Source organism: Cnephaeus nilssonii, assembly GCF_951640355.1.
Source record: "Cnephaeus nilssonii genome assembly, chromosome: 5".
Lineage (NCBI taxonomy): Eukaryota > Metazoa > Chordata > Mammalia > Chiroptera > Vespertilionidae > Cnephaeus > Cnephaeus nilssonii.
Genome location: NC_137076.1, coordinates 72,614,125 through 72,641,750, shown reverse-complemented (window position 1 = coordinate 72,641,750; position 27,626 = coordinate 72,614,125). Strand labels below are relative to the sequence as shown.

General features: G+C 37.9%; 1 protein-coding gene across 1 annotated transcript in view; it reads right to left on the bottom strand.

The window, feature by feature from the left end:
• ADAMTS19 (ADAM metallopeptidase with thrombospondin type 1 motif 19) overlaps positions 1–27,626 on the bottom strand; it is a 200,830-nt gene that overhangs the window by 32,644 nt on the left and 140,560 nt on the right. The window contains exons 16-18 of the mRNA XM_079770450.1: positions 23,601–23,681; positions 14,762–14,919; positions 7,527–7,680 (exon numbers count right to left, since the gene is read on the bottom strand). Of these exons, the coding sequence (XP_079626576.1) occupies positions 7,527–7,680; positions 14,762–14,919; positions 23,601–23,681 (393 nt within the window). The remainder of the gene's footprint in view (positions 1–7,526; positions 7,681–14,761; positions 14,920–23,600; positions 23,682–27,626) is intronic.

The window sequence follows — 27,626 nt, the reverse complement described above, 5'->3', positions numbered from 1 at the left end:
TCTCACGTTACCTATGTATTATTTCTGCATTGCAATGGTGCCAACCTAAAAGTGGGATTAAAAATGTTACATTTATGAAATATGAATGTTAGTTTTAAAATCTAATTTAAAGCCTTCACAGTCATAAGACACTCTTCTACAGAATAGATGGAGTTACCTAAACTAATTTAAATCATGGCTTTTTGCCAACTACAACACAAGAAGATGACAAACAGACATTATCCAGAAGGCTTTTGCTAAACATATACGTAGTCGTGGAATAAATAACTCAGGGCTAATTATACTGTATTTTCTTCCTTTCCTCAGTGAATATCTAACCTTATTTATGTCAGTCCAGAGCTAACATATTGAAAAAAAATCTAAGTACAAGTATTGATATATCAAGAGGGATAAAACTATCAGCACCACTTCAGGGAGGGCCTAAGTGGTGTTCTAAGAATGCTTGAAAGCCTGTGAATATGAATTGGGACATTTCCACAATGCAGCAAGGAAGCTCACATCGTAAGTTTTTTGGCAGATAGAAGAACCTAGTCCTGATTTTTTAAAAAAAATGTTATTGAACAAAAACAATAGAATCAGGGGGAAAAAATCTATTGCTGAGCTACAGACACTTCATGCCTATGAAAATACAACTAAGATCATAAAGCCATATGGAAATGTTATTGTTTGATTTTTTTTTCTTTTATATATTTTTATGTCCCAGCCAACACAGGAAATTTCCATTCTCGCATGTAATAGCAGTATTTATAATGCATCCAGCTCTGCAGGACCCAGGGATGAACAGAAAGTGAAGTAACTGGCCTTCTGCCTGAACCACGAGTAGCTGCAGGCTGTTGACAGTGTATTACTTGCTTTATGGCAATTTACTTCACCTCCGGGTCATTCCCATTAAATCTGTATCGGGGAAATCTGTTTTGATGTTTTGTATACAATTATGAATAAAACTAGAGGCCCGGTGCACGAAATTCGTGCACGGGAAGGGGGGTCCCCTCAGCTCAGCCTGCACTCTCTCCAATCTGGGACCCCTCAGGACCTCTGGCTCCTAACCACTCACCTGCCTGCCAGCCTGATCCCCCTAACTGCTCTCCCCTGACAGTCTGTTTGCCCTAATTGCTCTCCCCTACTGGCCTGGTCCCCCTAACTGCTCTCCCCTGCCTGCCTGATCGCTTCTAACCTCCTCTGCCTTGGCCCCGCCAACATGGCTTTGTCGGAAAGGATGTAAGGAAGGACATCCGGAAGGTTGCCTGGAAGATGTTCAGTCTAATTAGCATATTACCCTTTTATTAGTATAGATAAGCATTATGCATTTGTCTCACTGACAAATTTAGGCAAAATCCGAAAATGTAAGGTCCTTTATACTTACTGACGCTTTCTAGATAGATACTACATTGTGTTCCCTCTTTCCCAGGCTCGGAGATAAGCTGATTCTTTTTTCTATGCTCTGTATTTAACCCCTGAAACAATGACTTTTTTTAATAAAACTATATTCTATCCAGGTAGATCACATTTCTAAAACTTGCATCATAAATGCAGAAACGTGTCCTGGGGAGTGGGTTCAGTGTTTCAATATGCTGAAACTCTCTAAATGTCACCAACATTCCAAACTTTTAAATAGAACTATAGAACTCTGTAAGACAGTCTATATATATTCATTTGTATTCATACATTTCTTTTAATTAATTAATTTGCTTGTTCGTTATTGAACTAACAATGGGCAGTAAACAAGTGAATCTAAAGTAAATATACTTTAAATGAGGATGAAGCACTTTTCTCTGAGCACATCTTAAAGATACATAAATGCTGGTTATTTCTGAAGCATAAAGTTTTTCCCCACATCATGGCATTTACTTCTAAGCCTTTTTTTTTTTTTTTTACATTTCTATAATTTTTTTTTTTCTCAGGGTTTGGGCTTAATATTAAAATGACTATTTTGTTTTATATTTTAGTGAAAAGTTATTCTTTTGTATTGTAGGCTACACCCAATATATAATCCAAACTGATTTTGTCATTTCCATACACAAATATTTAAATGGGATCTCATAACTTTCAAGTTAAATGCAACTTGAGTGCTAGCATAACAAGAAAGGACCTTCATAAAATAGTTTCTTTCTACTTTTCTGATCAAATCATTTCTGGTAGCTTGATCCTCACATTTTACACTCTCGTAATAAATACTCTCACTAAATTCCAGGCTTTTGCACCTATGCATATCCCTGGAAGGCCTTCCTCATCTCCACCAGCCATTCTGCATAGTGATTTTGTTGTTCTCTACTAGAGGACAGAGTTCTCTGAAAGCAGAAAGCACTCGTCTTTTGACCACCCAGCCAGAGTGAGTGCACAGTCATATTGGTAAAGGAATCAATGAGTGAAATAGAAGCACATAATTCAAGCCCAAAGTGCTTTCTTTACGAAGAGATTCATCTTAACACTGTTTCCTGAAATGGTGAAAAACCATCTGCAAACAAAATGACAAGTTATGGGGAACAGTTATCTGTAGTAAATCAGTTAATGGGTTATCACTTAGGTTTTAAAATTCAAGTTTATAAAGAGTTTATGTTAACATAAAAATGTCCTTATTAATTTAAGTAAAGGAAGTAGAATACAAAATTATATTGATTTTATTAAAATAAAGTAATATATTTTGGGTTTTTTTTTTTTTTTTTTTTGCTAGTAACATTTATTTTGGTACATTCAAAGTGCCTCTAAAATGGAAAAAACCCTTGAAAATGTACAGGCATTTGTATCTCAAGATGTTTCCTCAACTTGGACCCAAAGGCTTGGATGCCTCCTTAGAATCTGGTCATGGACAAGGAACTGTGACTAAGATATCACAGCACAAGGCTAACAGCATGAGTAGTCATAAACTACTAGGACTTGGACCCATGTGGAGAATGTGGAATGTTGGCTTATGTTTTTCCCCTTTACATTGTATCTATTTAGATTTCCTAACAGCATGCTCAACTCTTCATTTATTTCAAAAATAAGATATTGAATTTGGGCTCTTCCTTCCAGGTTTTATTTAATTAATTTATCCGCCAGATCACAATAAATTCTGGCATAAGACAGTTGCACCATGTCATGTGCGAAATGCAGATTCCACATACAAACTCAGGTATTATGAAATGGTATATCTCTAATGCCTTGGAAGATCCAGATCACTTAAAACAGATCTTTGATGCAAACCAAAATAATATTTTTAAAATAATATTGATTCTAAAAGAAGGGATTTTTATATCTTAGGCTTTTCATATCTTATAACTGATATTAATAAATTAATGGAAATGCATAAAAACTTTATTTTGGATTATTTTAAAACGTAGTTGAAGATACTGATGCAAAAGATTGTTAACATAAAAATGTAGCTACATGACACTAGGTATTTTTTTTTTAATTTTCCCACCTATTTCTGGCAATCTAAAGCCTTACAATAGAATTTAAAAAATAACTTATGTGAAACAATGAAATTTTTTACTGCCTGGTGATACTTTATTTGCTCTTGCTTAGTATTTTCCCGTGAAGTATAATAGTGCTATTTTTCCTCTTTTCTGTTGAAGATAAATTTTGCATGAATCTGTTTCCAATGTTCTGTGCTTTGAACTTACTCTCATTTAATTCATGAATATGCTGAAAGATTACAAAGCTTTTTCTGGCTATAAAATTGACAATGCGAAGTCAGAAATGATGAGATTCCTGAAATCCTGTCCATCCACTTTATTTATGAACTGCAAAGAAAAATAATATCCACAAGCCCAGAAATATTTTGGCATTGAAATGAGTATGTGCCCTATTAACATAGTCAGAGATAATTGAAAACTGTTGACTGAACACAAAGGAACAGATTTGAAAGAGAAGGTCTACTCCAGCACAAATGGTAGAGTCTGTGTATAATTAGTTCTATTTTACAAAACAAATCATTTGAAATAAAAATATGAACATATTTAAATTAATTTTAATTTTAATTAAATTCATTGGGGTGACACTGATTAATAAGATTATGTAGGCTTCAAGTGTACTGTTCTGCAATACATCATCTCCACTGAGTGGCCAGATTATTGTGATCTCTGAACGCATAATAATCTGGCCACTCGGTGTATATATTGCATTGTGTGTTCATCCCCCCAAGTCAAGTCTCCTTTCATCACCATATATTTGACCCCCTTTACCCTCATCAACTTCCCCCACTCCCTTTTCCTCTGGTAATCACCATACTGTTGTCCATGTCTATGAGTTTTTGTTTGTTTGTTCATTTGTTGCTTTCTGTTTTGTATCCCACATGAGTGAAATCATATGGTTCTTGTCCTTTTCTGTCTGACTTTAACAGAATAAAATATCTCTATATAATCTCTAAGGACATGCCCTGTGGAAACATTTAGCTTCCAAGCTGCTCTTAAAGAAAGTATATGATGAGGAGGAAAGGAGACTTGAACTCAGGAATCCTGATTCTAATCTGGCTCCTCCCTCAATGGGCCAGTGGCCTTGGGAAGTCACTTAATCTCTGCTTCAATTTTCTCATGTTCATAATTTAGAAGTTATGCTTAAGAATATCAAAAAGCCCTTCTGACTCTGAAGCAAAAGGAATTTATAGTGAACCTCTATTTCTTAAGGTTTGGTAATTGGCAAAACATAGTCTAGGTTGCAATTAATGTTATTTTGAGGGGAAAATTTAACCCTAATAATTTGCTTGTTCAAACTGAAGACTGACAAGTTCTGAATGTTTACTTCTGATGCAGCTTTTATTAGACCACAATTATAAAAGAAAGAAAAATTGAGGGTAATACAATTCACTGGGAAACATGTTCAAATGTAAGCTGACTTTAAGGACCACCTGTCAGTGCACTAACAGCAACCATCCACCTTTCCACAGGGCCACTCCCCACAGCCTGCCTCAGGCTGGTCATTCTTACCTGAGTTTCACTGCAGAGAAAATTCTAACCATGTAGATTTTCATTTCAAGTATGCTTGTTTCTATTTTGTTTTAATTGATTAAGGTATTACATATGTGTACTTATCCCCCCATTGCCCCCCCCCATCCCCAATCATGCCCTCACCCTCACCCCCTGTTGTCTGCCTCCATTGGTTATGCTTATATGCATGCATACAAGTCCTTAGGTTGATCTCTCTCCCTTACCCCCACCCTCCCCTACCTCCCCTCTGAGGTTTGAGCACCTGATCGATGCTTCTCTGTCTCTGGATCTGTTTTTGTTCATCAATTTATGTTGTTCATTATAATCCACAAATGAGTGAGATCATGTGATATTCATCTTTCTCTGACTGACTTATTTTGCTTAGCATAATGCTCTCCAGCTCATCCATGCTGTTGCAAATGGTAGGAGTTCCTTCCTTTTCACAGCAGCATAGTATTCCATTGTGCAAATGAACCACAGTTTTTTAATCCACTCATCTGCTGATGGGCACTTAGGCTGTTTCCAAATCTATTTTTTTTTATGTGGGTGGAGGATGTGAGGTAGAACCCCTGAAGTGAAACAGGTCCTGGCATCAGTGAGGAGTGGAGCAGAGGAGCAGGCCTGTGTGTGAACATGGGGGCATCTGCAGGAGAGGCCAGGAGGGCAGAGGGTCCTAAGTCTCAGAGCAATCAGGACGCCCTAGGAGACGCGTGGCCAATGCAAACTGTATCAGGTAAGCAGGACTAGACAATTTTTTTAAATTGTGAGAACAGTTTCAAGTCGCCTTGTTGTAATTATGCTGTATTTGGAGCAAAGTGTGCTCTGTAATATCTCCTCCTTTCCCACCCCAAACGCTGCCTTTGCTCTGGCAGCTCCAGAGGGCCAGGTGCCCCAGGAGCCAGCCGAGCACCAGAGCTCGGAGTGTGCTGACAAAAGCTGCTCCCTCCAGCCTCTGCACCTCCGGACGTTCCCGCATGCTTTTCCTCTCCCTGGAGGACACTTCCTTGTTTTCCCCGGAGTCCCTGCCGAGGGCCATTCTCTCTCCAGTACCTCTGATTGAGAGGCAGCATGGGTGTCCTGCTCCTCACTGCCACTGCCAGCCCACACCCCTTCCTCCCTCCTAAACCTCCAGCCTTGGGTCAACTCTGCCGCCCGTCTCCTTCTTGGTGTAGTCAAACTTCCACCCCTGGGCCACTCCCTCTAAGATTTCAGCCACTGCATTGTCGTTACATTTTCCAACACTGATCCTAGCACCATTTCTGTAATTAAGGTATCTATTTGTATTATTATTATAATACCTAGGCTTCTTCATTCGTGGCCCTCTCCTCTTCCCAGAGATCTTGCCTTTCACTTTCAGTCAATAGCTCCCCTGGTCTGGTTATTACCAGTAACTAGACACCCTCCATGACCTTAGCTCTGTTTTCTGCCATTATCTCCTGCATTTCCAGGCCTCTCTCTTGAGTCTTCAGTATATTTTCTTCATCTGCACTATACACACTTACCTGAGTATGCAGACAACACAAGCAAACTCAGTACTGCTCTTTCCTAGCACCTTCACATGCATTTCAGGTCTTGTGGGCAGATGTATTTTGGAATTTAGAACTTTTAATACTTTATGCAAATAAAAAGTATCTATATATATAAAACCCCAATATGCAAATAGACCGAACGGCAGAACAACAGAACAACCGGTCGCTATGACGTGCGCTGATCACCAGGGGGCTCATGCGGAACATGGTGGGCATCGGCAGCAGGAGGCAGAGTACGGAACATGGCGGGTGTCGGCCATGGAGGGATGGTGGAGCAGGTAAGCAGGGGTGCCAGACCAAGGCAGGGCACTGTCCGCTGTCATTGGGGAGAGCCTCTGGTGGTTACCGAAAATTCTTTGCTCCCATGCACCGCGGTCCCGCCCGGCGCTCACACCTGCTGCCGGTGCTTGCCCCGCGTGCACCTGCTGCCAGTGCCCAGTGCTGGTCCCTATCGCTCTGCACCATCAGCAGGTGCGAGTGGTTGCTGCCAGCCCTAATCACCCCTGAGGGCTTCTCCACCTTCCCCTGTTCCTGAGGGACAAACAGGGCAGCAGCCGCCATTCGCACCCACTGATGGTGCGGGCCGCAATCGCTCGGTGCCGTCAGCGGGTGCGAGCGGGACCGGCACTGTCAGCACGTGGGAACAGTGGCAGCAGGAGCAGGGCTGCCAGCAGACAGGGGACTGGGGGCCATGGCAGGAGGGGCCGGGTGGTGGCAAGGAGGATGGGCCGAGACCCGCCCCTGTACCCACCACAGCCTTTCAGCCCACAGTTCCTTTCAAGGTGCACGAATTCATGCACTGGGCCCCTAGTATATATTAAGTAAGCCCCTGTAAGCAAATAAATTAATATCTATGTAAAGCAAAGCAATGAGATCTGTGATAACTCTCAATGAACTTTTTTCAATTCACATCAAATTTTGCCACAAAATATTCCATGTTTAGCTACTAAATGTGTTACAAAAAACTTTCATTTTCCAATTCTTTATGGAGTTTGGAATTTTAGATAAGAGGTTGCAGATCTGTCTTAACTATCAACAGTTAATCAGAAAATAACTACTATTCTGGAACTATAAATATTAGAAAATCATTTACCTCCTCCACACGTAGCATCACAATCTTCCCAGCCCGTGTGTGTCCACATGAAAAGCGGTCCAGGTGCTTTAGAGCTCTGATTTTCCGGAGGAGGGTCTGATGGAATTGTGTATTCATAGTGAAGTCCATAATTCTGGTCTTGAAACAGCAGCACCTATAATATAACAGATAAAAGTGATGAAGGTAGATGGTCAAAGTATAACACATTCAATGTGAAGCTTAAAACGAAGAATGCTGACATCATAACATGCTTATTGCATGGTATGCATGCTTCTTTAATAAACAGTAGAATTGCGGCATTATTGCTTAAATGTAATTGTCATACTTCTGAAAAGACTTAAGTTCCACACTTACCTCTGTGGAGCTAAAGACATTATGAAGAAAAGCCCACTTGAATGAGATCCGATATACCACACCATTTTCTTTCAAGTCAGTGGACTAGACGGTTTCCCAAAGAATGATACATGATTGAGATGACTTAAGTAGTGGGGGACAGGAATATGTATCCTCTCTAACATCAAGATATAATTCATAATTTAATGTCAAATGTCCATTCATATAAGACAGAAAGATGAACAGAAAGTTCCTGCACCAACAGAGGAGGAGGACAGAAGACTTTGGAATTCATTTCATTCCACAAAAGTAGAGAACTTCTAAGCCAACTTGAGGACAAAAATTTCATCCTACATATACTTAAAGCTAATTTTTAATTTTGTCATAGTTACTAATTTTCCATTTGAACTTTTGAATAAATATAAAAACAAATCAGTTTTTTACACATATATATGTGAGCAGTGCAATAAACCATAAAGGATATATGAAAATATAAGAATGACTGAATTTGGGGCTACACTGGACGTACAAAGGGACCCTGTCTGTTTTGTCCCCCCACAAATACTTGTTTGCTGATTTATTGATGATAGCTATTCTGACAGGTGTGAGGTGTTTTCTGATTGTGGTTTTATTTGCATGTCTCTGATGATTCACGATCTTGGGCATCCTTTCACATATCTATTGGCAATCTGTATGTCCTCTTTGGAGAACTGACTACTCAGATCCTCTGCTCACTTTTTAATTGGATTGTTTTTCTGGTGTTGTCTGAGTTCTTTATAAATTTTGTATCTTAACCCTTTATTGGATGTTATCATTGGCAATAATCTTCTTTCATCCAGTAGGTTGTCTTTTCGTTTTGTTGATGGTTTCCCTTTGTGTGCAAAAATTTTTTAGTTTCATGTAGTCCCATTTTTTCTTCTTCTGTTTCCCTTGCCTGAGAAGATGTGTCAGAAAAAATACTGCTTAAGAGGACAATCTGAGATTTTACTGTCTATATTTTCTTCTAGGAGTCTTACGGTTTCAGGTCTTAAATTTCAGTCTGTAATCCATTTTGAGTTTATTCTTGTATATGGTAAAATGTGGTCTAGTTTCATTTTTTGTATCTATCCAGTTTTCCCAGAATCATTTATTGAATAGACTGTCTTTGCCCCTTTGTATGTTCTTGCTTCCTTTATCATAAATTGATTGAAAGTATAGGTGTGGGTTGATTTCTTGGCTCTCTGTTTGGTCCATTGATCCATGTGTCTGTTTTCATGCCTGTACCATGCTGTTTTAATTACTATAGCCTTGCAATATAGTTTGACATCAGATAGTGTGATACATCTCACTTTGTTCTTCTTTTTCTAGATTTCTGTCACTATTTAGGGTCTTTCCATACAAATTTTTAGATTATTTTTTCTAGTTCTGTGAAATATACCACTGGTATGTTGATAGGAATTGAGTGGAATCTATAGAGTACTTTGGGTAGTATGGACCTTTATTTTAACATTTTAAAAAATCTTTACTTTCAATTACAGTTTGCATTCAATATTATTTTATAGTAGAGGCCCAGTGCACGGATTCGTGCATGGGTGGGGTCTGGCCGGCCCGGCCCCAATCAGGGCAGATCAGGGCTGGGCCTGTCAGGAGGAGGATATGGTGGGAGGTTGGCCAGCTGGCCTGCCCCAATCGCTGGTGATCAGGGCCAGGCCAGCTGGGGGGAGGGGCCGTGGGTGATTGGCCAGTGGGACCTGGCCCCGATTGAGGTTGGGGGGGCCGATCAGGGACCAGCAGCCTGGGGGAGGGGCCATGGGTGACTGGCCGCCGGCCCTGCCCCTGATCGGGGTAGGGGGGCTGATCTGGGGTGAGGCCAGGTGGGGGAGGGACTGCAGGAGGTTGACCAGCTGGCCCTGACCCCTATTGGGGTGTGGGGGGTGATCAGGGGCGGGGCTGGCTGGGGGGAGCAGCTGCGGGCCAATCAGGGTGGTGAGGGCTCATAGGGGGTGGGGCCAGCCAGGGTGAGGGGCTGCGGGAGGTTACCAAACATTCAAAGAACTATTCTAAAAATTTTAAGAGGACGGAAGACCTCCAAGCTTTAGAATAGTTTGAGAAGGATTGGTGTTAGTTCTTCTTTGGGGGGGTGATCAGGGGCGGGCCAGCTGTGGGGAGGGGCTGCGAGCCTATCATGGTGGAGGCAGGCCAATCGGGGGCGTGGCTGGCTGGGGTGAAGGGCGGGGGGGGGGGGGCGGGTGGCATTTGGCCAGCTGGCCCTGCCCTTGATTGGGGTGGGAGAGTCTGAACAGGGGTGGGCCAGCTGGGGGGAGGAGCCTCGGGAGGTTGGCCGGCAGCCCCACCCCCTGATCAGGTCGATTTGCTGGCCACAGTGGGCATCATAGTGACCGGTCCTTCTGGTTGTTATGGCGTTATGGTCACTGGCTTTTTATATATATAGTTTCAGGTGTACAACATAGTAGTTAGACAATCAATACTTTATAAAGTGATCCCCCGGATATCTCCAGTATCCACCTGGCATCATATATAGTTATTACAGTATTATTGAGGTAGTTGGACATTTTAATGGTGTTAATTCTTTCTATCCATGAGCATGGTATATGTTTCTATTTATTAGCATGTTCTTTGACTTCTTTCTTCAATGTCTTATAATTTTCTGAGTATAAGTCTTTTATATTCTTGGTTAAGCTTATTCATAGGTAGTTTAAATTTTTTCATTCAATTGTAAATGGCACTGTTTTCTTAGTTTCTCTTTCTGATAGTTCATTATTGCTATATAAAAATGCAACTGATTTCTGAATATTAATTTTGTATCCTGCTAGTTACTCAATTTGTTTATTGGTTCTAGTAGGTTTTTGGTGGAGTCTTTAGGGTTCTCTATATATATAGTATCATGTCATCTGCAAATAATGACAGTTTACTAGTACTTCTTCCTTTCCAATTTGGATGCCTTTTATTTCTTATCTGATTACTGTGGCTAGGACTTTCAGTGCTATGTTCAATAAGAGTGGTAAAAGCACTGTCTTGTTCCTGTTCTTAAGGAAAATGTTTTTAGTTTTTCCCTATTGAATATGATGTTAGCTGTGAGTTTGTCATATATAGCCTTTATTATGTTAAGGTATGTTCCCTCTATTCCCACTTTTCTAAGTGTTTGTATCATATATGGGTGCTAGATTTTGTTAAATGCTTTTTTCTGCATCTATTGACATGATCATATGATTTTTATCCTTCATTTTATTTATATGGCATATCATGTTAACTGATTTGCAGAAATCGTACCAACCTTGCATCTCTGGAATAAAGTCCACTTGGTGTATGATCTTTTTAATCTTTGCTGGATTTGGTTTGCTAATATTTTGTTGAGGATTTTAGCATCTATATTCATCGGGGATATTGGCCTATAATTTTCTTCTTTCTGGTTTGGGAATTAGGATAATGCTGGCCTCATAACATGAGCTTGGAGGTCTTCCGTCCTCTCAAAATTTTTAGAATAGTTTGAGAAGGACTGGTGTTAGTTCTTCTTTGGATGTTTGGTAAAATTTACCTGTGAAATCATCCTGTCCAGGACTTTTGTTTGCTGGGAGTTTTTTGGCTACTACTTCAATTTCATTAATTGTAATCAGTCTGTTCATATTCTGTTTCTTCTTAATTCTGTTTTGGAAGAGTGTATGTTTCTAGGAACTTATCCATTTCTTCCAGACTCTCCAATTTGCTGCCATATAGTTTTAAAATATTTTCTTTTTAAAAAAAATTTATTTCAGAGAAAGAGATAGGGAAACATTGATTTGTTACACTCATTTATACATTATTGGTTGATTCTTTGATATGTCCTGAACAAGGATCAAACCAGCAACCTTGGTGTATCAGGATGACGCTCTAACCAACTGAGCTACCTGTCCAGGGCCCAGAATATTTTTTTTTATAATCTGTTGTGTTTCTATGGTGTCAGTTATTACTTCTCCTCTTTCATTTCTGATTTTATTATTTGGGTCCTCTCTTTTTCTTGTTGAGTCTGGTTATTACATAGCTTTATTTATTTATTTATTTACTTACTTACTTTAGTTTGCCTGTGTTTCATTACTTTATTTATTTATTTTAAAATCTTCATTGTTGAAAGTATTACATATGTCTCCTTTTCCCCCCATTGACCCTTTCTAGCCTGCCCCGTCCCCCACCCCAGGCCTTCACCACCCTATTGTCTGTGTCCACGGGTTATGAATATAAGCATACAAGTTCTTTCGTTGATGAAATGAACTTATAAATAACAGATACTTGCCAACTTATTTAATTCAATGAAAACATGTCTACTTTTCCTAAAAAACTGTATTTTCATTAATACAACTTTAGATTGTCCTTGAATAAATAATGCCATTTGAAATAGAGACCTTGCCTATAAAGCCGTCAGCTTCTTCTGAAACCATTTGAAGTTGGCAGCACACTTTTGCAAGAAGGAAAGTGTGACCGTGTTACAGTTGAGGGGCACAGACTGAAACATGGCAGAAGGTATTGCCTTTCAAAATGCAGTACTGGCTTTCAATCTGTAATAGTCATTAAAGACAAATATCTTAGAAGTGCAGTTTCCCTTGGATTACTGAATAAATCCAGGTCACATAGATGCCTTCTTTTAGGCATAGTTCACTGACTTTAATTATGTTTCATGCTTCCAGGAAAAACCTTGGTAATTACCAGTCAGATTAAGAATTCTGCAGCAAGGAAACTCCCTCTTCCCAGCACTGAGGTCTCATGTCAACTGTTTTAAGATTTTGAATTAGGGACTCAGTAAAAAAATTAGGGGCTTCGGTCTTGTTCCATAAAAATGTAGGTTTCATTCATATTCGGCAGGCATTTCCTGTAATCCAATCATTAAAAATATTGGTTGTTGGAAATGTTATTTTTAAGTGACTTCTGGATGAGCACTTTGTAAGGTTTATAAATGTCTAATCATTATGCTGTACACTTGAAACTAATTAATACTGTATGTCAACTGTAACTAAAATAAATAAATAAATAAATAAATAAATAAATAAATAAATAAATAACATAATTATGGAAAGAGCCTGATATTGGGTATATATGTTTGTTTAGTCAGCCCCCTCCCCTCTCTCCAGATGGCTCATGGCATAGAGTGAAGTTTCCCCTTCAAATGAAATAATAGGATCCAAAGAAATTGTGGGGAGATGAACAAATAATTATTCAAAGTACATGCACTTATGATCCAAGGCTCTCTGGTGTAGAGCTTAGAGCTCAGCTTCATGTGAGGAGGGCCAGCATAGTAGGTTGATTAATACCTAGCTTGTTCTTGGATAAATAAGTTATTGGGAGACACTGTGCACATCACTAACTTCTCTAATACTTAGTTGTTCCGTAAAATGGAGCAATAATAATACATACTATACAGGGTTATCATGACAATTAAATGCTGTAATGAACATAAAGCACTTTGGACAGTATCTGACTCAGTGCTAAATGAATCATCATCATCATCATCATCATCATCATCATCATCATCAAGATTTGGAACAGAAGGTCCCCATCCACCTAACTCTCCTTGCTCCCTTTATCTGTGTTGGTAAAACCTATTGATTGCAGTTCTAAAAAACATGGTTATTTTAAATGTGGTCCGTGGGCTTAGCAGTGGTGGCATTGCCTGGGAGCTGAGTAGAAATGTATATCTCAGGTTCCTCCCCAGACCTATTGAATCAGACTGTACATTTGAACAAGAACCCCGGGTGCTTTGCAGGCACATTAAAGTAGGAAAAGCAAATGGGCCGATACGTGATTTGAACCTCTAGCTCCTAGTCTGGCAACACAGATGTCTCCAATTGAAGAAAAATTCCACTTAAATTGTGTGGCGATATTAAATAATGTGGCATAACACACTCCAAATAAAGAGTCAGCTGATCGTGTTTTAAAGTTGTTTTTACGTGTGGACTTAAAGAGGTGTTGAAGTGTCTGAATTTTCGGCTTTGTCACTAGGACAGAAAACACGCCAGCTGTGCAGTCAGCCCTCTGGCTCCTAAGCCGTTAGCAACTGACTGCAGTGATGAAGGTCAAAAAGGGCATTTTGACTTGCCATTGGTTGGGTGCAGAAACCACTGTCCTGCTTCTTTCACTTCAAACTCTGTCCTGCCTCAAGTCTAGTCTTTTATTACATGGTAAAAAACTTATCCCAAACATTCCAATTTTCACAATTCTTTACAGGGATCAATTAACCTAGTACAGTGGTCGGCAAACTCATTAGTCAACAGAGCCAAATATCAACAGTACAACGATTGAAATTTCTTTTGAGAGGCAAATTTTTTAAACTTAAACTTCTTCTAATGCCACTTCTCCAAAATAGACTCGCCCAGGCCGTGGTATTTTGTGGGAGAGCCACACTCAAGGGGCCAAAGAGCCATATGTGGCTCGCGAGCCGCAGTTTGCCGACCACTGACCTAGTAAGAAAACAGAACAGAGTAATTGTAAGCACTATTTGATATATGAGCCCAGTCTTTTTCCCAGAAACAGTACCATTTTATCAAAGGCATTTCATACAGATCAGACAAGGCCTATTTCATGGATGTATAGAACAGTGCTGTGATTTACCATATTATGGCTCTCTCTTCACAGACATCCAATCTGGTTAGCAAATGTATGCTTTTAGGAAAAAAAGCTTCTTCATTGCCTGTAATTCACCTCTACTTTGAGTCTGTGGGTCCCTATAAAATTTTGTTCCTCTTATAATAAATTCCGTTTTTATATATCACAATGGAAAACACATTTTTAAAATCCCTAAAAAATTCACCTCTTAAATGATTTTAAATGTCTACCTGACATCTCATATTGTGAAAAAAGGTTAGAGGAGGCACGGTGGGAATGTCCTTTGCCACAGGGAGCTGATTAGGCAATGGTATCGACTTTCCCTCTCATACCAGGAGGTGTAAAGGTGATGTAGTAGGACCTTTGGCAGAGATCTTCTCCCAGAGGCCTCTTCTTATGTAATGAACAGTAGTTCCGGCTAAGGTGAAGGCTCCAGAGTGTTCAATCTTCCAGTCACTATTGATAGACTGTTTTCCAGTGTCTCGGAGAGCTATAAAGAGGTTCAAAAATATTATAAGAATTAATCAACAAGCAGCATTAATCAATATCCACTTCACATGAGTTCATTAAAAGTATTTCGTTCATTTCTAAACCAATGGGTCAACTTCCTGACTAAAACATGAGGCATGTCCTCACCGGGAAAGTTTGAAATCATAGCAAACGCCACAAGCTCTCCTTCTCTCCTGAAACTGTCCCAACTATGTGGCCATATTTGTCTTGACCTCCTCCAATGTCATTGGACATTTGATGTCTAGAACCCTTATTTTGGTCCTTAATCACTTATTCTTTAATATATTATTATTTTAAGGCTCTGTGTATCTGTGTTGTCTATGCAATGATACCACAAAGAATGTGAGGGCTGACATGGCAACTTTTACATCCTCCATATTTCCCATGCTACTCTGGAAAGTGTGCCATTAAAGAAATGTCATTAAATAGCATGTTAACTAATAGATCAAAATGACAGGGTTAGCCCTAGCCAGGTGGCTCAGTTGGCTGGAGCATCGTCCCATACACTAAAAGGTTGTGGATTCCATCCAAGTGAGGGCGTATGCAGGAGGCAACTGATCAGTGTTTCTCTCTCATCTCTCTCTCATCTCTCTCTCTCTCTCTCTCTCTCTCTCTCTCTCTCTCTCTCTCTCTCTCGTTTCCTCTCTCTCTAAAATCAACATAAAGCATATCCCTGGATGAGGATTTTTAAAAATGACAGGGTTATATTCATTACAAGAAATTTCAAAAATAATATGTTGATCTTAAAAACAGAACTCAAGGCTTTTTTACATCCCTAGTTTGTGATTTGATGTGTACAAAAATGGGAGATAAATGCTAATTCTCACCCATACACAGCCATCCTTTGTATGGAATTTTACAGAATAATTTTGTTTACCTACATTCTTTTTCTCTATTTCTTTTTTGAACTACTCTCTGTTACTATTTAAATAAGATTCATGCCATGGAAGTGAGATGTCATGATTACCATTTTAAATTCAAGATTTTTTTTTGCCAAATGATTTAATTTTTTAAAATAAAAATGTTAGACTCTTCCATATAATTGAATTCTCTTTCAAAAGTCATTTGCATGTTAATCAAAGACTTTTATGTCATAATTCTATGAAAATATTTGATAATGTAAGCCAATAATCTTCCTAAATATTATTTAAGCTAATCTCTATTTATTGAATGTTTGAGGTTTTCCAAGAATTTTATATTGTAAATAATGCTCAGATAAATATACTGTATACTAGTTATGTGTACATCTGAATATTTCCCTTGGAAGGATTCCCAGATTTGGAATAAATTGCACACTAATAGATTTTGAAAAAGAATTTTAAATTGTTTTTCATAAAGGCTGCATCAATTTATGCTTCCATAACAGAGACTAGAGTACCCATTTCTGAACACATTCTTGGAAGCACCTTTCTCTAGCCAAGACATGGGTGAGGAGAAATTTTAGGAATTAAATTTTGAATAATCTAGATTTAAAAAAAACAACAACTCTTGTTTCATTACTATGGAGGCTAAAGACATTTTTCATTTGCTTATTTGTCATTTGCATTTTTTAATTTAAATAAACTAAATAAATTATTCACTATCTGTTAAGGTTTTTCTGGTCCATTGAGGAATTTTTCTGGTGCTTATATTCATATTATTATAAGCAATCTATTAACTATTTAATTTTCACCTCACCCATTTTAATTTCTAGCAAATAATATATTTATGATGTACTACATACAATGTATGTTTTAGATAAAAATAAACATACAAATTTTCAGATTTATGAAAAATATATACATTATTTTTACCATGAATTTTTAACTTGAAAATAAATATGTTGACAGAAAACTCTCAACACTTTGCAAATAATAGCTATTACACTCCACAAATGGATATAATTCAAATAATGCTAAAGTGATTAAAAAATAATGATTTTCCCTAAAAGGTAAAGTATTTCCTTATCTTTCTCATAAAGTCTATTAAATATTGTGAGAAGTCTTTTTGGCCTAGATTTGTACTATGGGCAGTATAATTACATTTCCCCCCTGAATTTCCATATACATATTCAGGAAACAATTATAATATTTTTTAAAAGTCTCTAATAAAAATGCAGATATGCTGATATGGATCAGTGGTTGGGAGTTGACCTATGAACGAGGAGGTCACAGTTCGATTACCAGTCAGGGCATATCCCGGGGTTGCAGGCTCGATACCCAGTAGGAGGCGTGTATAAAGTAAAAGTAAAAAGGAGAGAGTAGAAACCAGACACTATGGCCACATTGATTGCTTGAGTTTAAATCTAGAATCATAGTCTTTTAGATGTGTAACCGAAAGGTAAACTCTATTCCTTTATTGTCTGATTGTTAAAATTGGGAAATTAGTGGTATACACTTCATGGAGTTATTGTGAGGATTTATATAATGGGTATATTTAATGCACTGGTTCATACTAATCACTATACAAATGTGAAGCATCTTTTCTTAATTGAAATTCACTCAGAAAGTCTTTACTACTTCCTGTGTGCCAGACTCTGTTTTAGCTACTGCATATATGGTCATGAGCAAAATGACCCCTGCCTTCAAGAACTAACAATGGAGATAGACAATATAAAAGCAAGCATGTGAGAGAAATTAGTTACTGTGATAGGATAATGATGCCCCTCCTCAAAGGCATCCATGTCCTAAAGGATAGGTATCATACAAAGCATCTTCTCTGACCACAATGGGATGAAGTTAGAAATCAACAACAGAAGGAAAACTGGAAATTCACAAATTTATGGAAATGAAACAACATACTTAAACACCAATGTATCAAAGAAGAAATCACAGGGAAATTCAGAAATATCTTAAGACAAATAGAAATGAAAATGTAACATCCAGAAACTGATGGGACACAAGTGAAAGCAGTGCTATTGGACGAAATTAATAATCATAAACACTTATAGTAAGATCTCAAGTTAACAACCGAACTTTAGAACTTATGGAACTAGAAAAACTACCCAGCAGGAAGAAAATAATAAAGATTAGAGCAGGAATACGTGAAATAAAGAATAGAAAAATAATTGAGAAAATCAATAAAACCAGAAGTTGGTTCTTTGAAAAGATCAACAAATTTGACAAACCTTTAAGCTAGATGGACTAAATTTAAAAAAAGAGACAACTAAATAATCAGAAATGAAAGTGAGAACATTACAACTGATGTTACAGAAATAAAGAGGACTATAAAAATACCATGAACAATTGTATGCTAACAAATTGGATATGAAATGAACAAATTCCTATAAACACAAAACCTACCAAGGCTGAATCACAAAAAATAAAAAACAACAACAAAAACACAAAAATCCTAAATATACCTAATAACTAGAAAGCAGACGAATCAGTAATCAAAATATCTCAACCAAGAAAAGCCCTGGACTTTATGGCTTCATTGGTAAATTTTACCAAACATTTAGAGAAGAACTAACACCAACCCTTAAATTTTCCAAAGAACTGAAGTGGAGGGAAGATTTCCTAACTCATTCTACAAGACCAGTATTTTCCTGATACCAACGCCAGAAAAAAACACAAAACAAACAGAAATTAAACTACAGACCAATTTCCCTAGTGAACATTGATGTAAAAATCCTCAACAAAATACTAGAAAAATAAATCCAGGAGCACAAAACAGCATCCAAATCAGAAAGAAAGAAGTAAAATTATTTCTGTTCACAAATGATATGCTCTGATATGGAGAAAACCCTAAAGATTTTATATTTTAAAAAGCTGTCAGAACTAATAAATGAATTCAGCAAAGAAGCAGGGTATAAAATCAACACACAAAAAGCAGTTGCATTTCTATACACTAAGAATGAACACTCAGAAAATGAAATTAAGAAAGCAATCCTATTTACAATAGCATCAAAAAGAAAAAAAAAAAAAACACCTTGGAAATTAACCCAGGAGGTGAAAGACTTATGCAATGAAAACTAAAAAACATTGTTGAAAGAAATTAAAGAAGACATAAATGGAAACACATTCCAAGTCAATGGATTGTAAGACTGAATATTGTTGAAATGTTAATATTATCCAAAGTAATCTATAAATTCAATGCAATCCTTTACAGAATCTCAAGGCCTATATTTATTTTTTTTGCAGAAATTTAAAAAAAAAACTATCCTAAAATTCATATGGAATCTCAAGAGAGTCTAAATAGCCAAAACAATCTTGAAAAAGAGGAACAAAGCTGGAGACTCTCACTTCCTGATTTCAAAACTTACTAGAAAGCTACACTAATCAAAAACAGTGTGCTACTGGCATAAAAACAGACATATAGACCAATGGAACAGAATACAGATCCCAGAAATAAACCTCAGCCAAATGATTTTTGACAATGGTGCCAAGATCATTCAGTGGAGAAAGGACAGTCTTTCATCCAGGGGTGCTGGGAAAATTGAGTAACTACATACAGAACAATGAAGTTGGACCTTTAACTAACACCATATACAAAATTAATTCAAAATGGATCAAAGATCTAAATGTAAGACCTAAAACTATAAAACTCTTAGAAGAAAATATAAGGCAAAAGCTTCATGACACTAAATTTGGCAGTGATTTCTTGGATATGGCACCAAAGGCACAGGTAATAAAAGAAAGGAGGTGAATTAAACTTCATGAAAATTAAAAACAATTGCATATACATAAACTTTTGTGCACCAAAAGACAATATTAACAGAATAAAAACCCAAAGAATGGTAGAAAATATTTATAAACCATATATCTGATAAGGGATTAATATCCAGAACATATAGAGAACTCCTAAAACTCGTCAACAAAAACAAAACAAAACACACAACCTAATTTAAAAATGAGAAAAGGGCTAAAATAGACATTTTCCCAAATAATATATGCAAATGGCCAACAATTCTCAGCATATGTAATTATTGAAGAAATATATATCAAAACCACCTTGAGATATCACCTCACACCCATTTAGGATGACCACTATTAAAATAAACAGAAAACAACAAGCACTGGTGAGGATACAGAGAAACTAGAACCCATTGCATACTATTGGTGGGAATGGAAAATGGTGTGTGGCAGTTTCTCAAAACAATTAAAAATAGAATTACCATATGCCTCAGCAATTCTACTTCTGGGTATATGCTCAAAAGAATGAAAAGCAGGATCTTGAAAAAAGACTTGTACATCCATGTTCATGGTAGCATTAGTCACAACAGCTAAAATGTAGAAGCAACCCAAGTATCCATGGATGAAGGAATGAATAAGCAAAATGTGATATATACAAACAATGGAATATTACTCAACCTTAAAAATGAAGAGAACTCTGATACCTGCTATAGCATGGATAAATTTTGAAGACACTCTCTTAAGTGATAATGTCACTCACAAAAGGACACTTCCTGTATGATTCCACATATATGATGTATGTAGAGTGGCAAAATTCATTGAGATAGAAAACTTAATGGTGGATAGCAGGGGATGAGAGGTGGGGAATGGGAAGTTATCATTTAATGGATAGAGTTTTAGTTTTGCAAGACAAAAAGACTTCAGGAGATGGATAGTGGTGGTGGTAGTTAACAAAATGAATGTACTCAATGCCAATGAATTGAATACTTAGCATAGTTAAGATGGTAAATTTTATGTGTATTTTACCACAAATGTTTTTTAAAAAGTGTTAGTATGCCCGGGCAGTGTAGCTCAGTGGTTGAGTGTCAACCTATGAACCAGGAGGTCACAGTTCAATTCCCGGTCAGGGCACATGCCTGGATTGCAGGCTTGATCCCCAGTGAGGGGCGTACAGGAGGCAGCCGATTTGTGATTCTCTCTCATCACTGATGTATGTTTCTCTCTCTCTCTCTCTCTCTCTCTCTCTCTCCCTCTTCCTCTTCCTCTCTGAAATCAATAAAAAAAATATGCTTTAAAAAGATGTTAGTGAAGGGAATAAAGTTATCTATGTCAGAATCCCTGGAACCTAGAATGCTACCTTACATGGCAAATAAACAAACTTTGCAGATATGATTAGGTTAAGGATCTTGAGATGGGGATATTATCCAAGTGGGCCTGAAATGCAATCAACATGTATTCTTATAAGAGGTAGGAAGAGAGGTTTAAACACAGGAAAAGAAGAGAAGGCATTGACGCTAGGGAGGCACATATTATCACAAGCAAAAGAATGCTGATAGTTATCTAAAGCTAGAAGGGTCAAGGAGGTTCCCTAATCTTCAGAGAGAGCCTGGCTTTGCAGCCACCTTGAATATTGGTCCATTGAAACTAATTATGGCCTCCAGAACTGAGAGAATACATTTTATTTTGTTTTTTGAAACCTACAAGTTTGTGATAACTGTTACAGAAGTCATAAAATACTAATAGGGTGACATTTACTACAGTGGGGAAAACCAAAGGAGAAAGAGGTTTTAGCATGGGATGGTAGTAAAATTTTTGATTTATACTTATTATTTCTGAGGTATAATATTATTTCTGATTTATACTTATTATTTCTCCTATCTGAGATTATCAAATAGGAGACATTCGATAATCTGCATCAAATAAACATGGAAAGCAGTGGAGCTAGATGGGATTTCCTAGGGAGACAATATAGCAGGGAGGAGAGCAGGGCCCTGGCTTGAGCCCACAGTATAGAAACATTTGGAAAGCATGCAGAGGTCGAGAATCCTACAAAAGAAACCAGTAAGGATCCTAGAAGCCAAAAGAAGAAAGTATTTAATGAACTGAGGAAAGGTCAACAGTTTTTGATGCTGTTTATTGGTCAAATATCATGTGACCATTGGACTGTCAATATGGAAGGCATTTGCTGACCTTGACCAAGGCAGTTACTGTAGAGTGGAGACAGAAACAAGCCTAGATTGGTTGAAGAGCCTGGGAAGTAAGGAATGAGAGAGAGCATGGAAATTTCCCATTTGTAAAACTGGCTTATGTATTTAGCCACATTTTCAGGTTCTTAAAAATCATAATACAATGTTGTTTTGTACAATTTGAGATAACTCCATTTGAGACACCTAAATTCCTTTTCAGCTTGGGAACACACACACACATATTCCCCAGTGTAATAGCCAAAGGTCTACTATTGAATGAATATTTTGAAATTGTCTAGTTTGCACAGTGTCTCCAAAAACTGGTTATTAGAGCTTTGATTTGAATTTGGACATTTGGGATGATTTACTTGCATTTATTATGTTAAGTGAAATAAGTCAGTCAATGAAAGAAAAATACCACATGATCTCACTCATTTATGGATAATAAAGAACATTATAAACTTGAACAAAAAGATAGATACAGAGACAGTAAAGCATCAAACAGACTGTCAAATTTCAGGGGGAAGGTTAGGGAGAGGTGGGGGAGATAAGAGGTCAATCAAAGGACTTGTATGCATGCATATAAGCATAACCAATGGATGCAAAACTCTGGGGGGTGAGGGCATATATGGGAGTGGGGTGGGGGTGGGGGCAATGGTAAGATTTGTACACATATAATACCTTAATAAAAAAATTGAAAATAAAAAATAAAAAAAATAAAAATAGGAAAAAAAATAAAAAAAATACAATGCATTTTAAAATCATAGGTGGTAAAAACAAAATTTAAATATTAGTAAAACAAACTAATGAGTGTGTCACATGACAAAGGATTTATTTTACTGTCCCCTTTCCTCAAACCTTCCTACTCCTAGAAAGCAAACCCTAATAAGAAAAATAATTCAATCCGAGTGCAGGCAATTTTCAATATTGTAGAATACAAACAATCACTTAATACTGGATTTTTTAATCATGTACAAAGTGTTTCCCTATTAGGATACTTCTAATTGATAAAGAATAAAGAGGACATTATTTTTGTTAAGAAAAAATAGACAGGCAGGCTTTTTAAAAAGATATTGTAAATACAACGTTTAAATTTGGGGAGAATATTATGTTTTTTGTCAGACCTAATCATATTAGATTTCTCTACCTGTGATGCCACGACTATAAAAGATCACTTCATCTGACTTAGTTTGAAATTTGAACATACAAAGCAATATGTATTTTGACAATTTACTATTTTCTTTCATATATTTAAAAATCATTAAATAAAAAATTAGTTTTAATTTGCCTAATTAAAATAGCTCATACAATTCTTTCCATAAGTAATAATTAAAAATTTTAAATACTCTCTACATAGGTGAGGCAAAAAAGAGCATTATTTCCCATTAAAATATTAAGTCCTTTTAGTATATAGAAATTTTTTAAAGAATCCCACAAGATTTCCTAATTCAAAAGTAATCATTACACATACATACAGGAATATATGCATTTCCTTATGCAAGAAATATAAATATGTGTATATGTATGTGTGTATATGTGAAATAAATATATTTAAGAAATGTTTTATACAAATGCATACCTATGAAATAAAACATACCCAAATCCTCCAATGAGTGTGTTGTTTTTTTAACATGGACTAACATGTGGAAGCAATTCATACCCCTCCAAAACACACAGACAACCAAATTGCTTTTGCTCCTGGGGAGTCCTTGAAAGAAACTTCGACTTGATACGACAAAAGGTGCTTCCTGGGAAGTTCACACATATAACTAGAAACAGACTGACAGCCTTGTCAGAATCGAACGCCCAGGGCGGGAGCTGGCTCCTGCGGGGATGGGCTGTGTGTCTGTAACCCAGGTTACCTAAATAGCTGTGTGCCGGCCTCTCCTCCACCACTTTGATTCTTCGGGCTCCAGTAGGTATCACCAGCACTTCCACATAACCTGCAAGAGTCAATAAGTCATGAAATACATCTCGAGTTCTTAGGAGATCTCTTTTCTTAGTTGACTCGCCGTTTCGTTTTTTTGGTTTTGATTTTTGCTTTGATATTTCCATACCTATGGGACGAAAAAACTTAAGTACAAAAGCTGTCATCATTTCAAGTGGAGAAGTTCCTTGGAAAGATGTTAAGTCTACAGCACTATCAAGGGCAAATAGACAATTACATTTTATGTCAAACTCACTATATGAATTGTGAGGAGAGAAAAAGCACAATGGGACGGCCCCGTTAGAAACACAGTGGCTCTTAGAACAGAGCAAATAGCCTCAGATTCCGCTCGGGGACCTCATGTAAGTTAGAAAGTGCAGGGAAGAAGGAACTGCAGCTGGCAGGACACCAGGTCCCTGGAGTGGCTGAGCATACCAGCCTCTCCCTGAGGAGACTCACAAAGGGCTGTGAAACTGGGGATCCAGACAAGTAGGTGTAAGGCCACACCAAGCAATCTGGAGTCATCTCGGAAGGTGTCCGACAGCTAGAAACAAAACACAATTAGTGTTTTTTTTTAGGAAAGGTTTTTCAGCAGAATTTTAGGAATATAAACCTTGAAGTGAAATAAAATGATAAGATAATGTGGGATAGAAGAGAGAATGTGCAGAAAAGGTAAAAATCAAGACTTCGTTTAATAAAGAATAGCATAGATACTTTAGCTTTAAACTTACATTCACTCATATATGGAATTTAATGAACAAAATAAACTGATGAACAAAATAGATCCAGAGACATAGAAGCATGGAACAGACTGATGAATCTCAGAGGGAAGGCAGGGATGAGGATGGAAGGGGTGGGGAGAGATTAACTAAAAAACTTATATGCATACATGCACAGCCCACGGACACAGACAATACTGTGGTGAAAACCTGAGGGGGGCGTGGGTGCAGGTTCGAGGGGGTGGTTAATGGGGAAAAGAGGGGACATCTGTAATATTTTCAACAATAAAGATAAATTTAAAAATAAATAGATACATACATTTATTGCAATAATATTTAATATTTTTCTTAGTATATTTGTGTAGCTTCATATATCTGATAGAAGTCTAATTTGCAAGTTAATCTCAGAATTGTCTGCTGTTTATTAATTATTCAAATTCCTGAAAGTGTTTCCTGTATTTGGTATATATTGAAAGGTAGCATATGCCCCACCTTTTAGAATCATAATTTCCATTAGCGAATGCTGTTTACTCAATCTAACCATTGTTAGTAACACCAAACCACACAGGCACTATCATTTTGTTACATGAACAAATAGGCAGCAATGCAAATAGAAACAAATGCTTACTGCCTATTTGTACACAGAAGTAAGGTAAGAAGGTCTCTGCACTCAATTCAATAGGAAAGATAAGGCAGAAATAACTTATATAAATATGAGTTAAATCAAACTTCAAAAATTAAGTTTAAAAGATCATATGCAAAATGTTGTGGTTAACTCCCTGCTAAAGAATACTATAAATCATGTGGTTTAAACTGCCCCCCCTCCCCGCTTCTCTGATCACATCACCACTCAAAAGGTTTGCTGCTATTTTTAACTCATAGAAGTGGGATTTACTTTTTATTTTTCCCTTGTAAATGGTGAGATACATTACTCATGTTTGAGAAACACTGACTTCAGCCGGAATGACTATGATTCAGAGGAGAAAACAATTTTTATAGTCCAGGAAAGCTTCACAAAGAAGTAGATGAAATGTCTTTGAAGAATGGATAGGATATGGACAGATATAGAAAAAGGATGAGTTCACTGTATGTACAGAAAAGTAAAGGAGCCCGGCCAGTGTGGCTCAGTGGTTGAGCATTTACCCATGCACTATGAGGTCACAGGTTCCATTCCAGGTCAGGGCACATGTCAGGGTTTCTGGCTCGATCCCCAGTAGAGGGTGTGCAGGAGGTAGCCAATCAATGATGTTTCTCTCTTATTAGTGTTTCTGTCTCTCTCTCTCTCCCTCTTCCTTCCTCTCTCTATAAAAAAATCAATAAAATATATTTTTAAAAATACTACTTTAAAAAAAAAGAAAAGAGAGCAAGTGGTATCCTTAGGAGCACATGAATAAAATAATTCTGACAGAATAAGAGAGTTTTAAAGTATGCCCGAGGCTCTGAATTTTTCAATTTGCAGTGACTGAACATTCTATAGCAAGCAACTTGGTAATGAGATACTGGTCAGAGAGGCTTTGTCTTTGGTAATCAGATATTGGCAGCAGGATGCAGGAGACCCAGCAATGCAGTTGTGGATAACAGTGTCAGAAGTCTAATGTAAAAACCCAAGAATGGTAGAGGCCAAGGTAGTAATTTCAGAAGGCATTGTGAAGGGAAACAAAAAAATTCTGAACTTGAGAACCAATAGAAAGTGGGAAAACAAACATTGAACTCAATGCTTTATTATTACTTACTAGAGGCCTGGTGCACGAAATTCGTGCATGGAGGAGGGGGTATCCCTCAGCCCAGCCTGCACACTCTCCAATATGGGATCCCTCTCACAATCCAGGACTGCTGGCTCCCAACTTCTCGCCTGCCTGCCTTCCTGATTGTCCCTAACTGCTTCTGCCTGCCAGCCTGATCACCCCCTAACCACTCCCCTGCCAGCCTGATTGATGCCTAAATGCTCCCCTGACAGCCTGATTGCCCCTAACTGCCCTCCCCTGCAGGCCTGGTCACCCCTAACTTCCCTCCCCTGCAGGCCTGGTCCCCCCTAACTGCTATCCCCTGCAGGCCTGGGTCCCCCACAACTGCCCTTCCCTGCAGGCCCGGTTGCCCCCAACTTCCCTCCTCTGCCAGCCTGGTCATCCCTAACTGCCCTCCCCTGCAGGCTTGATCGCCCCCAACTGCCCTCCCTTGCAGGCCTGGTCCCTCCCAACTGCCCTCCCTTGCTGGCCATCTTGTGGTGGCCATCTTGTGTCCACATGGGGCAGCCATCTTTGACCACATGGGGGCAGCCATCTTGTGTGTTGGAGTGATGGTCAATTTGCATATTACTATTTTATTAGATAGGATGTGAGAATGGGGCCATTGCTTACAAGACAGTGGAAGTTAAGTTGTGGTAAGAATCTGATAAACTCAGCTTTGGAATTTTCATTTAACAAAATGTAACACACTAGTAAACATATCCAGGAAGAGCTCTGACCATCTGGAACTCCAGAAAAAGGTCAGACAACTCAAGTCCCTTTGGGAGGCATCTTTGTAGAGATAATCATTTAAGTCATGAAAGTAAGTGGAGAAAATCGAGAGACAAGTCAAGAACTCCACACTGGTGATAGTCATAGTTGGGCTTTTTAAAAATCCTCACCCAATTCCTTACACAGAATCGGTATCATTAGCTCTTATACTAAGAATACATTTCTTCTCAGTGTATACTGATAAGTATATGTTTTTTTTGTTGTTGATTTTAGAGAGGGAGGAGGGAGAGAGAGAGAAACATAGATGTGAGAGAGAGAGAGAGAGAGACATTGATTGGCCACCTCCCGCATGCACCCCATTGGGGGATGGAACCTGAAACCCAGGAATCAAGCCCACAACCCTTTGGTGCATGGGACGACGCTCCAACCGACAGAACTACTGGCAAGAGCTGTTTTTATGTTTGTTTGGTTTTAAATTGAAAAATCTCTGTGTTTTTAAAATTTTTATTTATTGATTTTTAGAGAGAGACAAAGAGAGAAACATTGATTTGTTGTTCCACTTATTTATGCATTCCTTGGTTGATTCTCGCATATACCCTGATCAGGGATCAGGGATCGAACCCGCAACCTTGGCATATGGGAATGACTCTCTAACCTACTGACAGAGGTTAAAAATAAATCAGGAAAGAATATAGAGAAGTAATGATCCCAAGAAGAAGGAGATCTGGCTATTTTGGATTAGAATATCTCAAGAAGAGTGGTTGGTCAATTGCATCATCAACTGCA